This window comes from Eucyclogobius newberryi, unplaced genomic scaffold (genome assembly GCF_026437365.1).
Source record: "Eucyclogobius newberryi isolate DKJ021-1_F unplaced genomic scaffold, fEucNew1.0.hap1 SCAF_17, whole genome shotgun sequence".
Classification (NCBI taxonomy): Eukaryota; Metazoa; Chordata; class Actinopteri; order Gobiiformes; family Gobiidae; genus Eucyclogobius; species Eucyclogobius newberryi.
In genome coordinates this window covers 25,050,454-25,067,040 of record NW_027315801.1, presented here as the reverse complement: position 1 = coordinate 25,067,040, position 16,587 = coordinate 25,050,454, and the positions used below count along the sequence as shown (strand labels likewise).

At 40.2% G+C, this 16,587-nt stretch overlaps 1 protein-coding gene across 8 annotated transcripts in view; it reads left to right on the top strand.

The window, feature by feature from the left end:
• The window catches only part of agrn (agrin), a 344,610-nt gene extending 328,353 nt beyond the window's left edge, over window positions 1-16,257 (top strand). For all 8 annotated transcript variants that reach the window (XM_072449621.1, XM_072449614.1, XM_072449618.1 and 5 more), the window contains 3 exons: window positions 1,855-2,079; window positions 5,085-5,188; window positions 14,141-16,257. In XM_072449621.1, coding sequence (XP_072305722.1) covers window positions 1,855-2,079; window positions 5,085-5,188; window positions 14,141-14,301 — 490 coding nt within the window. In that variant the 3' untranslated portion in view covers window positions 14,302-16,257. The remainder of the gene's footprint in view (window positions 1-1,854; window positions 2,080-5,084; window positions 5,189-14,140) is intronic.
• Window positions 16,258-16,587: the final 330 nt, after the last annotated feature.

Sequence of the window (16,587 nt, the reverse complement as noted above, 5' to 3'; positions counted from 1 at the left end):
ATGGTAACAGTGGCAGTTCGAGATATCAGCGACAGTAGTATGGATTCCTCTTTTCAGCAAAATGTATTGTGGAGAAGTTTGCCATCTGAGTTGTATGACAGACATTTAAGAAGACTATTTAAAAGATTTTGGTTATTTCATTAAAATTCTGGAATGGAGGCAAAACGAAGGCTGTAATAACATTGTCAATGACAAGCTCACATCAGATCAAAATACTATTGGTTTTAAGTCTTTGTATCGGGGAAATAGCAACACATTTGCGTTTCCAGGGTAGAGATGTAAGTTTTCTTTTATTTAAGTATTATTTGTACTAAAGTATGTATTATATATGTAGGTAAAATGAAGTATTTGACCAATAAAACCTAAAAATGTGTGCCGCCATCAAAAATGCTTGGCAGTCTCATATCAAATCAACAAATAATGTAAAATACAATGGTAATTGTCTTTAAATCAGGCTCTGATGTCACGCACATGTCTCTGAGGGATTTTCATATGGCAAAACCACTTTGATTTGTCATTAATTTGTGATATTCTGAGATTAATCCCAAATAGGGGTGGGTGGTAAGGATGGGACAACAAAGGCTAATCTAATCTAATCTTACCTAAAAATCACATTATGTTCCACTTCACTTTTGCTTCCATTCCATATTTAGATTGATGCATAATACCTAGGACTTTTGCCAAACCTTCTTTTTAGACTCTAAAATGTATGAGAAGAAGCAATATCCTCCATTATAAATTAATAATTCTGTCTGACCATATAAATGTGTCATAAATAATAGATGCTCAGATGCAGTCTGCAGGCCACATAAACTCTGACCTTGTACTGTGAATTGCTCCAGGCACATCCGAGACCAGGCCTGTGATAAAACGCATAGGTTTAACAGATGTTCCATTATATACAGAGATAGTTAATGGCACCTAAAACATTATTGTTCAGATGACTATATGCTTTATAATGGGCAGCACACTGAAAAGCTGCTTAAATGTTTTTTTGTTGTTTTTTTTCCTTTATCACAAACAAACTCCAGGCAATTATAGTTAGTTGTAACACTAACTTAAAAATAGAACTTCAACTCAAGGACGTCTGGCACAAAGCCCTGAAGGCTAACTTCTCCCTTTGCCGTGAGTTGATGTTGTTTACCTGATTAAACATGCACAGTCAAGAATCTACACTATGGAACTTTGTTAATCCCCCGGTGCACAGAGGTGAGGTGTACTGGGGTGGGCTGTACTGGTTTCCTTATCTCTCCCGAGACTTTGTATTCAGAGACACATCACACAGAGCAGTGACACTAACCTCGCTTCTCCCCGGGTTAGCTCCCAAAATCCACCCTCCTCTCAGCCGCAAACGTCAAGACGGCAAGATCAAACGGCAGCCCAAAGACATGCAGAGGAAGCAGCGAGGCGGTTCAGGATCAGCGGGACAGAGGGGGCTAACAGCTAAGCACCCCCCGCCATCACTGAACTCTGCCAACATACAGATTCAGCCCAAATGACTATCGTAGACTCGATGCCATAAGCCAAATATTGTAAGATGCGCTTGCCACCGAGCTTCTAAACTTGTCTAGACACATTGGGAACATATTGGATCGTGAACACGGATTGGTTTTCATGTGTTGAAGGCTTTCCAGTTAAAACCACAAGCCTTTTATTTGCAAACAGCTCCATATGCCAACTTTGATTCATGAAATAACACTGCACACTAAAGATCACTTCACACATACGGCATTAACTAAAGCTACACTGTGAATTATTTCCGCCAAACTAGCACTCTAACTCACTGTTCTGGAAGAGCTGCTTCTAAAGAATTGTTATAGATTCCAACTGTTTTTTTTCTGTTCTGCTGTGTAGTGAGAAGGCCCTGCTGGTGAACAAGTTTGAGCTGAGCCTGCGGACCGAGACCACCCAGGGTTTGGTTCTGTGGAGCGGGAAAGGCGTGGAGCGCTCGGACTACATCGCCCTGGCCATTGTTGACGGGCATGTGCAGATGACCTACGACCTGGGCTCCAAGCCTGTGGTGCTGCGCTCCTCTGTGCGAGTGGACACCAACCGCTGGATTCGCATCAAGGCCAGCAGGTGAGGCTCAGTTCACATATGAGCTTATGACTTCATCACAGGTGGAGGGAAGACGCCTATACACCTCAATGGGAGATTTGCTGTTTATGGAAGAAATGATCAAGCAGAAAGCCACAACTTTGAAATCAATCATTTGCTTTCTTTAACAAGTCTAATGGAGTTCATTTAATTTTCAAACAGTACTGTGTGAGTACTTTACATGTAAATTGACTTTTTTGGAGTACCTACTTATTGTTGCGTCCTACAATTCTCACTATTAAAGGTGCCATAACATGCTTTTTTTCACCTTTCGTAGTCTATCCTAAGTGTATAATTGATAATAATAAGGGTTGTGCAACACCCTTAACATAATAGTTAAGAAATATCACTCATACCTTGGACCCCCTCACCAACCCGGAAATGCAGACGGCTTGGTTTGATATTCGCCCCCACCCTTGCAAAGAGCGATCTGGCTCCCCCGCCCAACCCGTGACGTAGTCTCAGAGAGAGCGCGTGTGTGCCCCGCCCAACCCGTGACGTAGTCTCAGAGCGTGTGTGCCCCGCCCACCCGCGACGTAGTCTCAGAGAGAGCGCGTGTGTGCCCCACAGCTATCTGCTCCGCCGTGCGCCGCTCCGCGCGAGTGAGTGACAACCGATAAAATTTCAGATTAACAGAGTCTACTTTGAGCCTAAATAAAACTGGTGTTAATTCTACAGCGTGCGCAGAACAGATATATCTATAGATCTATATATATATATATATATATATATATATATATATATATATATATATAAAAGTCTTATGTCCATCACGCTCTTATTTCCTGTTTTTTCAGTATCAGATAGAACTTCTGTCCGTTTATCTTCCCGGTTGCTGCATCAACTGCCACATAAACCTTCACCATTGTGATAATAGTAAAGAGTGCGATATAATTAATGAAGTTTTGGGCCTCTTTGTGTTTCATCGTAAATCGAAGCAGAAAAAAAAAACTCCGGGCTTGTAGGGAGACAGCAGCGCGGAGCAGCGCGGAGCAGCGCGGAGCCGGGGAGAAGGAGGCGGGAGGCGGGAGGGGGAGGGGGGAGGTGGGTGGAGAGGGAGGGTGAGGGGGGATGATGACGCGTGCCTGTGGTTATGACGCGGTCTTGCACCCACCCCCCGTCAGTTTGGAGATTCGCGGAAAGGAGATAGTCTGTAATATAGCTAAACACTACGGGAATCAATCAAAAAAACATATATGAAGCACAAATAGCAATGTAAGAAGGTTAAAAGCTCTGAAAAGTCGATTTTGCATGTTATGGGACCTTTAACCATCTTCTCCCATTATTCCAAAACATGCACAACAGGTAAAATCCTCTAGCTACAATAGTCCTGACCAAGCCTTGCACAAAGATCTGGAGACGGATCCCCGGACTGCCTCAGTGGCATGGGTCAAATGCAGAGGGAACATTTTCCAATGGGGACAATAAAGTGTACCTTAACTTGGATTCACAAATGTACCATATTAATCTTGTGGCTTTCAGTCGTTTCAAGCAACAGTGTTTGAATATTACCTTAAAACTAGTCACCTTAGACAATTTGAACCGCTGACATACCCTTTTCTGTTTTGGTTGTGGATATGCCCAGTATTTACAGACATATAAACCATAAAACAAAGCCAACAATATGACATTTAGCTGGCAATTTGTTCTATGAAATTCTCACTTGCTCTCCACCTCAAAACTATAGGCTCTTAAGACTGTTGTGAACCAAACCAAACCTGCAGTATGTGTGTGTGATCTGCTGCGTGAATGTGCTGCCTGTGTATGTCGCGCTCCGAGATGCTGATTAGTTTCACATAAAGGTTATTTCTTATGGCTGCTCATGCATGACCATAACGCACTGCACATCGGATCGCTTTGATTCAGGAATAAATGTTCAAAAGGAGGAACATGTTTGAGTGTCTTAGCATTAAATGACACATTAGGAAAGCAGGGCACACAGCGGATATAAATAACACGGTACTGGTGCTACTTGCAACATGTATTCAGGATTTGGCAATAACACCATACATGTGTTGAATGTTTAAGAGGCGAGGCGTAGTAATCTATAATCTGGGCATATTGAAGAGGAACATTCATATTAATTCAGTTTTATTTGTGCTTTCCCACTGAGCTTACATTTCACACGCCAAGTAACAAATCAGATCTGAGAAGCTTGTGACTGAATCAGACCACTGTGCGTCGTCTGCGTCCAATAACAAAGTGTTTTTCCTTTCACAAACACCAAAGTAAGATGCAAAATGTTGGTGGTCCACCTCTGCTTCACGTCACCATCTAGAAACAAAGAAGCTTTTCTACAATCGCCCACACGACTGAAATTGTGTGTGTGAATATTAGCAATGTGCCAAAAGGTTTGCGAGTGCTAGGGAACACGTCAGATGGATTTAAATATGTTCTTCCTCCTTTCACGGTTTGAGAAATGGGCAATTGTAATTGTGTTATAGCTACATTTGAACTTGAGCATTCACTAAGGTTTAAGTCCTCTTGTCACAGTAATGAATCTGCTCATTAGGATAAATTCACTGGTGAACTTTTGAAAACGACCCATTTACCGCCTCGTGCAGCCTTATCGCCACCCCACATTTGTGTCAGTGTGGCGTGAATGGGTTTACGGTGGATAATTAGATTAGGTTTCATCGCGTGAGGAAGGATAATCGATCTGCGAAGAGCCGGATCCGCACACATCTGCAACATGGAGAAGGCTTAATTGATGTAGGTGTAAATGGGACAATGTGCTCTCTTAGCCTTTAATGACACTCTCGGCTGGAGCCAGCTTTCACACATTCAAATTAAGCAGTCGGCACTATTCTTGGCTAATGATGAGTGTAGAGATCTGTTAGACGGGTATGTTTAGAAAGCCGTTTGGCAAAGACGGTTATGGGCGCTGTTGTGATGGCTCCGATTAACCCGAAGTGCCATTTAAAGCTCGCGACTCTGCATATGCATCACAATCTGTCAAAACTGTATTTCTGTTTTCTCTTTCTCAGAGCACTCAGAGATGGTTCACTACAGGTGGGCAATGAAGCACCGGTAACAGGGTCATCACCGCTGGCAGCGACGCAACTGGACACTGACGGAGCACTCTGGCTGGGTATGTGTTTATATACCATCATATGTTTTATACTTATTGAGTGTCTGCGTGATGTCACACAGGCACTATATGTTCTTGTATTTCACATATTTTTTTATTATTATATTTTCCATGATTTTCCATTTAGCCAGTTTTAACTCCTTAACGCTTCAACCGATTTCAACATGAACGTTTATTCGTGATTATAAATAAAGAGACTTTATTCTTCGCCTGTCCAGAGGCAGGAAAATAAAGAGGAGGAACTACAAAAATGGAGTGAGACTACAAGAATAAAGTCTAAAGAATAAAGCCTAAAGAATAAAGTCTAAAGAATAATAATTCTAAGCGGCACTTGTCCAGAGGACGTACATTTCTTTTGCCTTTACAATTTTTCGAAACAGACACAAACATGTTTTCACCAAATGTGTTTTATTTTCTGCTTTTTGACATGCAAACACATGATTTTCCATTTAGCCAGTTTCAACTCCTTAACGCTTTAACCGATTTCAACATGTTATACTTCATTACGATCGCTTTCGCAGTAGTACGTGTGCTATTACTTTTGACATTTGAGAGAGAGAGAGAGAGAGACACTCCAGCAATGGCTTCAGCCATTGCAGATTTTCTAGTTATTAATAATGTAATTTTGCATTTGCTCTGGGTTTGTTACAAAGCATATTTTTAAATATATATATATATGTAAATAGAGCAAAAAAGATCATAACACAAAGAGAAAGAAAAGGGAATAAAGAAAAGATATCCAAAACACACTGGTCAACATAAAAATTCCATCTAGTCCAAAGTTTGTCAAACAGGTTGATTCTCAAATTAAGTCAGGGTGTAATTTTTGCCATTTGTCGTATGTCAATTACAATGTGGCCAGGAGAATGTTCCAGAAGTATTCATTTACCGTGTCCATTGTAGGGGTTTTGAGGCGCAAAGGCATAGTTCTGTATCCAGTGGGATCCAGCCTCCTGGCAACCACAGTTTCTCCAGCTGATAGCATTGGCTCTAAACACGTCATTTTGTGGTTCTACGTTCAAATATACAAACACTTCACACTCATTCTTTGTCTGCCAAAACTAAATTACCCTCTTTCCCATTTATACATTTTTATTTTTTTGAATATTTTTTGGCCCAAAGGCTTCATTATACAGGAAAGGTGAGTGAAATGGGGGATGAGAGAGGGAAGGACATGCAGTACATAGTCGGAGAGGAGAAACTGAACTCATGACACTGCGGCCACCTGCACTTGAGCCTGGCATATGTGCTGTGACTTAACCACTCGACCACCAGGCAGCACACCCATTTATTTTTGACATATGTAGTAGAATGATTGTCCATATGATTAATACATTGACATAATTTAGATATTATTCTCATTGGAAGTTTTTATTAATAAGCCTTGATGAAGATTTTATAATGATCATTGCTTAGTTTAATGTCTTATAATAACTCCTTATTTGTAAATACCTATAAATGTCCTGTTCCTCAAAGCCAAAGGACTCCTTCAACTTTCTTTTACAATCTAGTGAAAATTGTTTATACCATTTGTAATCCAGATGTTGAATCTCAGGTCAGTTCTATTTGGTACAAAATACCCGGGGATTCTTATGGAACTCCATTTGACCAAACCATCTTTCATCTGACCGTGAATCCTATACAGGAACCTCCGACACAAAATTACTCCAAATATTTTTCCATTGAGCTTCATATTCTGGGTCTCACGAGTAAAGCAGCGCTCGCATTTGACAAATATTGAGATTGTTTTATCCCACTCAATAAATGACCGGTGTGGGATGGAAATCAAAGAGTCAACAAAAAGTGAATTCATTGTAATAGGTTCAGTCTTTTCTCATTCCATTTTCAAGTCTTTATAGTGAAAAAAGAGGGGACTAAAAATATTTTCAATCCAAAAAATAATAATTAAGTGTCATACATCTATCAATCAAATCAAAAGTCTTTTTATTAGAGTTTATTAGTCAGTCTTTTAAATAGAAGAAAAACATCTTGCGTTTACAGACTTTTACAGAGCAAATTATTAAGTATTTTACTTAAATTTGTTGAAGAGGTTTAACAGAAGTTGTTTACATTTTGTTAAGTTCAATACTGTAAAGTCAGGTCTATAGTGTTGAGTAAAAACTCTGCACAAATACAACACTGTAAGCAAACAAAGTTGGGTTTTCTGTTAGAAAAAGTTTTGAGTTGGTAAGAGCAAAAGTGACTCCCCGAGTGTAATACAGAGGATAAGGAAAGTCACAGCACTGCAGTAGGTTTGAAAAAGTGTCGGGTCCATTCAGGTATTATGTGGAGTAGAGAAAGTCTATCTGACAAAGTGCACAGTCCTGCTCTCCATATGACCAGCGTCTGGCCATTATCTGCTTCCACTTCAGTTTGGCTCAGAGGAACACAGCAGGACTCAATATTCTCACCACAGAAGTCCATTCTTTACAATACTGCTACAAAAAACAAGACTGGATTTTTTAACAGTCACAATGGCATTTGTATAAGTGCTTTTTAGATAGATAGATAGTTAGAGAAGAGAGGAATGAGAGAAGAATTCCTGCTCCATCAGCCAGAGACCGAGCCAATGTTTCAACATCAAAAGCACCACAACCTCAGCCTCCACCAAAGGATTCATCAGCAGCTGCTCCACCACCACCAGCAAAGGATTCAGCTCCAGCTGCTCCACATTCACCTCCACCGCCTCCAGCAAAGGAACAATCTTCAAAGGCCTTGGACCCATCTGTGACAAGCCCAACAACATCCCTGTCATCGCCCCTGCCTTCACACCAGCCCTGGGTTCCCCCTGCAACATCTACTCCCACTAAAGATTCATCATTCTCCTTCTCATCTCCACTCTCACCCATGGGCCTTCCCAGCCATTTTGAAAGTCTGATCAAATCAGGCATTAAGATGGCTCCACTCACGCCCAATATAGCAAGGGCTATGCCGACTACACCAACAAAAGCCCCACCACCCATCCCCCCTCGCCTCTCATCTGGTCCCAAACTCTCCTTGGCTACAAAAGCCCCACCACCCATCCAACCTCGCCTTTCACCTGGTATCTCCCATAGCTAGGATGCACTGGGTCTCAGCGTTGCCGGGACTTATTGTCACATTAAAAATCAAACCAACCCGGGGCCCTATGTAAAAAGAGCCCCCCCTAGTGCTATTTCTGTAGTCACATCATCACAGAGATGGAAAAACAAAATGCGAGCCAGGCCCAATCTGAGAAATGTGATTCATATTCCCTGTGAAAAGATAAAGCCCAGTCCCACTGAAACTAGTCTGAAACTTGCTGTGCTAAATGTCAGATCCTTATGTAACAAATCTCTCTTAATTAATCATTTTATTTCTTCTTATAATCTTGATTTTATGTTTTTAACTGAAACATGGCTTGACAAAAACACAGGAAATGTAGTTCTGATAGAATCTGCTCCACCCAACTTTAAGTTTGAATCTGAAACACGAGAAAACAAAAAAAGGGGGTGGAGTCTGTGCTGTCTTTAGAGATGAAATAATTACCCGCAGGTTGTCTTTTGGGGTGTTTTCATCATTTGAGTATGTATCCTTTAAAATGGAGCTAAAACGGTCTCCATCCATTCTCTTCATTGTTTTATACAAGCCTCCCCAGCACTGCCAAAGTTTTATTGATGATTTTACTGAGATGCTTTCAGTCATATGCACAGACTTTGATGGTTTGGTCATTACAGGTGATTTCAATGTGCATGTTGATAATATTTGTGACAGAAACGCTAAAGAGCTTGATGCTGTCCTTGAAACCTTCAGTCTTACTCAGCATGTGAGAGGCCCCACCCACAGCAAAGGACACACTCTAGATCTCATAATTACAAAAGGGGGTAAATATTTCAAATGTTAATGTGATCGATGTTGCTCTGTCTGATCATTTCTGTGTCTTCTTTGACCTGTCTGTTTCTCCCAAACCTCCGGTTGGTCCTGCAGTTGTTCAGAGGAGACACATAAGTGATGGCACAGGTGCACTGTTTATGGAAATGATAAACTTTGAAAATGTCTCATGTTCTAATGTAAATGATTTGTTGAACTCTGTTACATCTAGTGTTTTGAATGTTCTGGACACCATCGCCCCTATAAAGGCTAAAATGGTTAAAAAATAAGCAGAAGGCGCAGTGGAGAAATGATGATTCGGTCAGGGCACAGAAAAGGGAGTGCCGCAGGGCCGAACGGAAATGGCGCAAGTCAAAGCTCCAGGTTCAAAAAGAGATTTACAAAGAAAAGCTGAACATGTACAACCTAATCTTATGTAGAACTAGGGAAAGATATTTTTCTGAAATAATTGGAAGCTGCAGTAACAACTCGCGTGTCCTGTTTGCCACAGTAAACAGATTAACAAACCCTCCAGCTCAGCTGCCGTTAGAACTCATTTCCACATCCAAGTGTAATGAGTTTGCATTATTCTTTAATGACAAAGTTCAGGGCATTAAAAATGCTATAAATCCCACAATGCAAAAAATTACCCTAAAACCACCAAGACACTTAGAGCTAACTCACTTTGCACCAGTAACTGACAAAACTGTCCATGACATCATCACCAGTCTGAGTTCATCTACATGCTGCCTTGATGTGTTACCCACCAAATTTCTAAAGTCTGTGCTGAACAGTTTGTTAGCACCATTCACTCACATAGTTAACATGTCGCTTCAATCTGGAACATTCCCAATGTCTTTGAAAACTGCGTCATAAAGCCTCTCCTAAAGAAGAGCAGTCTTGATGCGGCAGTACTGAGTCATTACCGGCCCATCTCTAATCTACCATTTTGGGGCAAAGTCCTTGAAAAGGTTGTTTACCAACAGCTCACAGATTTCCTCTTAATAAACAACTCATTTGATGTTTTTCAGTCAGGTTTTAGACCTCATCACAGCACTGAGACTGCTCTTGTCAAGGTGACAAATGACATCCGCCTGAACACTGACACAGCCTCAGTCTTAATTCTGTTAGATCTGAGTGCTGCTTTTGACACTGTCGATCATGGGATCCTCTTACAGAGACTAGAGGACTGGGTGGGCATCACTGGCACTGCCCTAAACTGGTTAAGGTCCTATCTGGAAGACAGGAAGTACTTTGTTGAAATTGGTAGCTGTGTCTCAGACCACATGACCCTGACCTGTGGAGTGCCCCAAGGGTCAGTCCTGGGTCCCCTTCTGTTCAACCTCTACATGCTGCCGTTAGGTCAGTTGATACGCAGTGAAAATGTGTCCTATCACAATTATGCAGACGACACTCAGATCTATGTTTCACTATCGGCAGGTGACTATGGACCAGTAGATTCACTCTGTCACTGGATCCAACAGATCAGTTTGTGGATGCAAAACAACTTTCTCCAGCTGAACTCAGACAAGACTGAAATAATCGTTTTTGGCCCACAGAAACAAAGAGAAAGTGTTAGCGGTCAACTCCAGAGTCTCGCTCTAAAACCTACAAACCAAATTAGAAATCTGGGGGTAATAATGGACTCAGACTTGAACTTTAATAGCCACGTCAAATCAATAACATCAGCAGCTTTTTACCATCTAAAAAACATTGCCAAAATCAAAAATATACTGTCAAAACCAGATTTAGAGAGACTTATCCACGCGTTTGTCTCCAGTAGATTAGACTACTGTAATGGCCTGCTCACTGGCCTCTCCAAACGAGCTGTAAAACAGCTGCAGTACATCCAGAACGCTGCTGCTCGGGTCCTGACCAGAACCAGGAAGTTTGATCACATTAGTCCTATTCTCAGGTCTCTGCACTGGCTCCCTGTGGCTCAGAGAATAGACTTTAAAGCAGCTCTGCTTGTGTACAAGTCTCTCCATGGCCTAGCACCAAAGTACATCTTGGATATGTTAGTGCCATATGAACCATCTCGGACTCTGAGGACCTCAGGGACCGGCCTCCTGCTGGTGCCCAGAGTCAGGACTAAACATGGGGAATCTGCGTTTCAGTTTTATGCAGCTAAAATCTGGAACAGTCTTCCTGAAGATGTGAGACAGACTTCTACTCTGACAATGTTCAAATCTAAGCTAAAAACAGTTTTGTTTAGCTGCGCATATGACTGAAAGGATTTTTTCTTTGCACTCTTCTCTTTTGTTTGTGATTTTATTAGTTTAGAAAATCAGTTGGATTGATAATTTTTAATTTAGTTAATTTTATTGTATTTCTGTAATTTCTTTGTGATTTGAATGCATTTTTCCTGCTGTGAAGCACTTTGAATTGCCTTGTGTATGAAATGTGCTCTACAAATAAACTTGCCTTGCCTTTTTGATGATGTAGATGTTAAAGGGGACGTATTATGCTATCCACTTTATTGAGTTTTTACCTGTGTTACAACAGCATTTCCTCATCATTAGTTTATCTAAAGTCTATTTTGATATAATCTTGCATGTTTCAGTAATCATGTATTATGCAACTGAGGCTCAAGTGCTCAGAAAACTAATGTTTTCACCTAGCCCCTATCCCCGCCCACATCCCCGTCTTAGTCGCAATTACTTAAAAAAATAAGACTCAGAGTGATATATGTAGGGTTTGGAATGTCACACAGTCACTTTTCAAAAATAAAAACACATAAATGACAATCAACTGCTTGTTACAATGAAGTGTCCTTATGAAAAGACGGGGCCAATCAGGAAGTCAATGGATATGTTTAAGTTATTATGCTGTATTAGCTCAATAATGTGGTTTACAACAGTTAGTATTTCCTTGAGAGAGATGAGCACTTCGACATGGAAAAACGAGACACATTTTTTCAACAAAGTTCCCTCCAAATATGTGATTTTTAAAAAATGTTTTTTGTAGAGTAGTTGTCCAGATTATTGATGAAGTTATAATATAATTTAGATATTATTGCCCTTAAAAGTTCTGATTTATAAGCTTTAATTTTAAAAAAAATATTCCGTAAGAGTGTTATAATGGTCATTGCTTTGTTTGATTTCTTGGTTATAATACATTCTTACCTAAAAGTCCTGTTTCTCCAAGTCAAAGAATTCTTTCATCATATCAAAGCAATTCATTTCATTATTTAATACTTTTCAAAGCTCGTCAGGTTTAAGTAAGTCATTTTAATTGTACAGATTGTTAGTTCCTTTTAGCTCAGCAAATTGCAAAGATTAAAGAGTAAAAAGTCAAAACAAAAATATGAAAAGATGCAGTGTTCGGGTCAAGCGTTCATGAAAACATGTTAAAAGCTGAATAGTATTTTCAAAGTGGCATGATTAAGAAAGAGACTAATGACGAGTAGGGCTGGAAAACTCAAGAAAAAAGTAACTTCAAATGGAGCCAGGAAGCAGACAGCAATTAGGTCAAAAAATTAATCAACGTGGAGGCAAGAAAAGCAACAAAGTCAAGTGTAAAATTGTGAGAACTTTATAACTGTCTTTGAAGTCCGTAGTGAGGTCCACACAGGCTCTTAAGAACTGCAGTCTCGTATCAGAGCTAAAGAACAAATGCACTTAATTCTTCTAAACTCAAACTGTGTTCAGACACTGACCGGGGCTGCCTCAGTCCTTTAGTGTGGTATAGTTGGCTGCTTCTTTTTATTAACTTCAATCTTTTTTTGGCTGTTATTGGAAGTCGCAGCGTACCGTTTTTGAGCTTGCTCGTGAAAATTGACTATTTCATGTTAATCATGTGAAATGTTATTTGCATATTTGTATTTATCTCTGAAAATCTGACTTCTCTGCTGGGAAGTTTGGAAAGTCATGACTCAGAATCTTTGGAATATTTGTTTTACTGCAGTTTTTCAGAATGTAACAATTTACAAATACTATGAAAATACTATAGAAATTCCACTTTTCTCTAAAAATACCATCTTCACTATTGGTATCAAATTTCAAAGGATAAAGAACTAATCAAACTGGGATAAATTTAAATGCAACAAAGGACAATGGTTCTTGTGGTTCCTTTTGATATTATTGTTGAAAGTAATGTCAAGTATCAGTTATTATTACATTCTATGGAAGTCTTGTTTTGGTTTGCTTTAAAAGAGAAACCTAATTCTGGCATAATATGGCATAAATTTGCTTCTATGTTGGAAGCGAGGAAATATATAGCACCCGATAGCACCTGCCGCAGCAGTGAGACCGGAGGGAAATATCTCCTGGCTGACAGTCGGTGACAGCGAGCAACTCTGAACCTGGAACTAAATGAAATCTAATGAGCATGTTCGCTATTAATCACTGCACACAATAAACCAGCTTGTCAAATTAAAAGCTGCTATTTTTCCAAGCCATCTGCATTAGTTTAGCCTCTTTTGAAGATTATAAATAAAGCGGCATGCTGTCATGTCCATCAGCTGTCATCCAGGATAAAGCCCATCTTCAATGAATATCAGGCAGTTTAAAGAGAGGAATGAGCTGTAAACTATTCCTGGCGTTTTAACTTAAATGGTATACTTTGCTCACTCTTGAGGAGGAGAAGAGTTCTGTGTAAATGTTTAGTGTGGCTCCATATGCGCCGTGGCTTTCATGTTGTGCAGCCGGCTCTCTCTGCTGGTCTCAGCATGAGTGAGCTCCCGCACTAGTTAAGGTGTGGGAATATAGAATATGGAGTCGTATGAAGTTGTGTGATTTATCTTCAGGATATGTGTATTACTTCTTCTGTAGCTTAGTCTGTGGCTTTGCTGCCGAAATAATTTCACTACGTATGCAGTTGCAAAATAAAGAAGTGTATTATGTGTTTTTGAGCTTGCGAGGTCAGCACAGTTGGATACTCATTACGGCATCTTAAGGCACTTATGTGTAGTTGAAATGGGAAAAGTCTTCATAGTGAAAGAATGACGCAGTTGCATGTTGTTACAAAGAGTATAATTGTATATATTTATGATACAAATTACTTCTACTGCCATCTGTTTATGGTGACCAAACTAAACTTCACTGCTATAATACTTTCCAGTGGATCTCCTATTTTGTCTGCACTGTTTGCTAAAGTGTGTTGTGTGTTTCTTGTGTGTTTCAGGAGGTCTGGAGGAGCTGTCTGTGGCCCGACGCCTGCCCAAAGCCTACAGCACTGGTTTTGTGGGTTGTATCAAGGACGTGGTGGTGGATGGAGTAGAGCTCCACCTGGTGGAAGATGCCCTGAACAGCCCTCAGATACTACACTGTTCTGCCACCAAATAAGTCCCAGCAGAGACAAAACAATGAGAGAAACCAGTGAAAAATTCAAACTCCCACTCTCCCTCCATAGCGCCCGGTCTCCTGCTGTAATTATTTCTATTTTTGTATACTTTTCATTGCTTTTTATATGGGAAGATTTTTTGTTCGATATATTTTTTTTTTCCATTAACAGTCTTTTTTCAACCCTAAAGCAGGCACCTCTTTGAAACCCTACATTTTTTTCCAAGCCTGTTTTGATTTGTTTTTGCTGGTTACTTGAACATTGGTGGACGGCGCTGACTATTCCCGGTTTCTAGCCTTGTCTTGGTGCCATATTTATCGTCCACATTCCCTCCAAGCATGGCCCTCCACAAGTATAGCCAGGCAACATACATTCCCCCTCTTCTCCTCCCTGATCTGGACACGGGCGGATTCTGCCAAACTGTGTGTTCAGAATATATCCACGGGACAGTCAAGCTGCTACAGAGATAAAAGCACTTGACGACATAAACGCCACATCATTTAAAGATAATAATTCCAGCTCTCCTCTCAAACCTATCAGAGGATTTAGTTTTGAAATATGACTAACAGAGAGGGAGCGTTCCATCGTCATCATGTCATGAATAAATGTCTAAATATAGAGTATATTATAATACCAGGAACTGTGAACATGTCTGATGGCTTCTTCTCCTGTACTGTTGTGTGTTCTGTTTTTACAATCAGCAGGCGATGACCTCTATAGATGCATGCACTTCTACAATTTGGGTTTGTTTTATTGCGTTTTGTTTGGAAAAAAATATAAAAAAGTCACTGTGGAATTTAAAACAAAAACAAAAAAAAAACTGATTTTCACAATTCAACAAATGTTTCTAGTATTACGTTGGGAAGGTTTGCAGGATATGGGTGTTACCGCGTGTGACCTTAAGGAGGCGCTGAAGGCAGGAGGAAAGCTTAAAGGGACTTCACCGACTAAGCTCCTCTTAGGATCGTCCTGTTTCTGCATTCCAACTTCTCGGGCTGTCGATAAATTCTAGAGAGACTGGTGTTTTGAAGCCATAACAGCCTATTCTAACGGAGTGCTTTACCCTTCAGTACAGTCGACTAACATACTACTTACTTACCTACCTACCGCATGGGTTTGTATCCCCTACATCCGCTGAACTGATGCAAGCTGTCTCCGCAATAAGCTCTGACGGCTCAAAGACTTTGGTTTTTGATATGAAATCCTTGGCAATATTCAAAATTCTTATTGTTCTGTGGCTTATTTTTCTCTCTCTTCTGAATATCCTCCCCACATCCCTTTTTTGTACAGCCCTGCAATTTTTTTTTAATGTAAATTTAGCAAAATGTGTGGTCTGTGGAGGTTTATGTTTTGTTTTTTTAGTGAGATACACTGGAACATGTCTGTCTTTTCACAGTGATGTGTAAACGGGGAAGGGATAGCGCTGAAGCTAGTACAATATTGTGTATTCTCAAACTCTGACCAGAAATCAAACACATTAAAACTCTAGCACCCTCCTAGAAATTATATTTTGAATTTTCCCATTCAGGTGATAGTAAATACATTCTATATAGAACAATATAAATTTAGGGTGAAACACCTTTTAATTGCCTTAAACCAGTCGCCTTAACTAAACAGGCGACGCAGATCATATCTTTCTACTATAGCCAGCATATTAGCCTCATCACCACCATGTTATGATAAATTAGTAATTGCAAACATACACACAAAATTCCAGGAGACAATGAAATCGTTTCACCTGGTTTTCTACAAAAGAATCCTGTATTTACTGTTTTTGGGAGTCTGTTCTGTTATTTATGTCTCATGTGGGTTATACCTTCATCTGTAAACTACTGTCCACAGTGCTGCCTCCTCATTGGCCGGCGCTCCAGTACAAGTGGCATGACCTGAACATTACTAACTTTATGACCTTTGTCTTGTGTTCCTACCACCATGAAATAAAATGTCGACCAAATGGACCGTATTGTGTTCTATAGTCTCAATTCTATGTATTCTGTGTGTATTCGACCATAACTATCCCATAGTGGCTGTTTGGTTTACAGCAATCATTATCTCGACACTTTGTCCTAATGAGAGGGTCCTGCCGCAGCGCTGAAATGTCCCACATAAATGCTGTTTTTATCATTTTCCATCCACATTAAAGCACTGTGTTAATCACGCAATGTGTTATACTGATACATTTTACTATCATCATTTTCACACTCATGCAGGGTGACAGATTTTTTACACAAATTGTAAGGTTGGTGCATGAATTCCAGCTCAGCCCTGTGCATTTTCTGTTTTTGTGT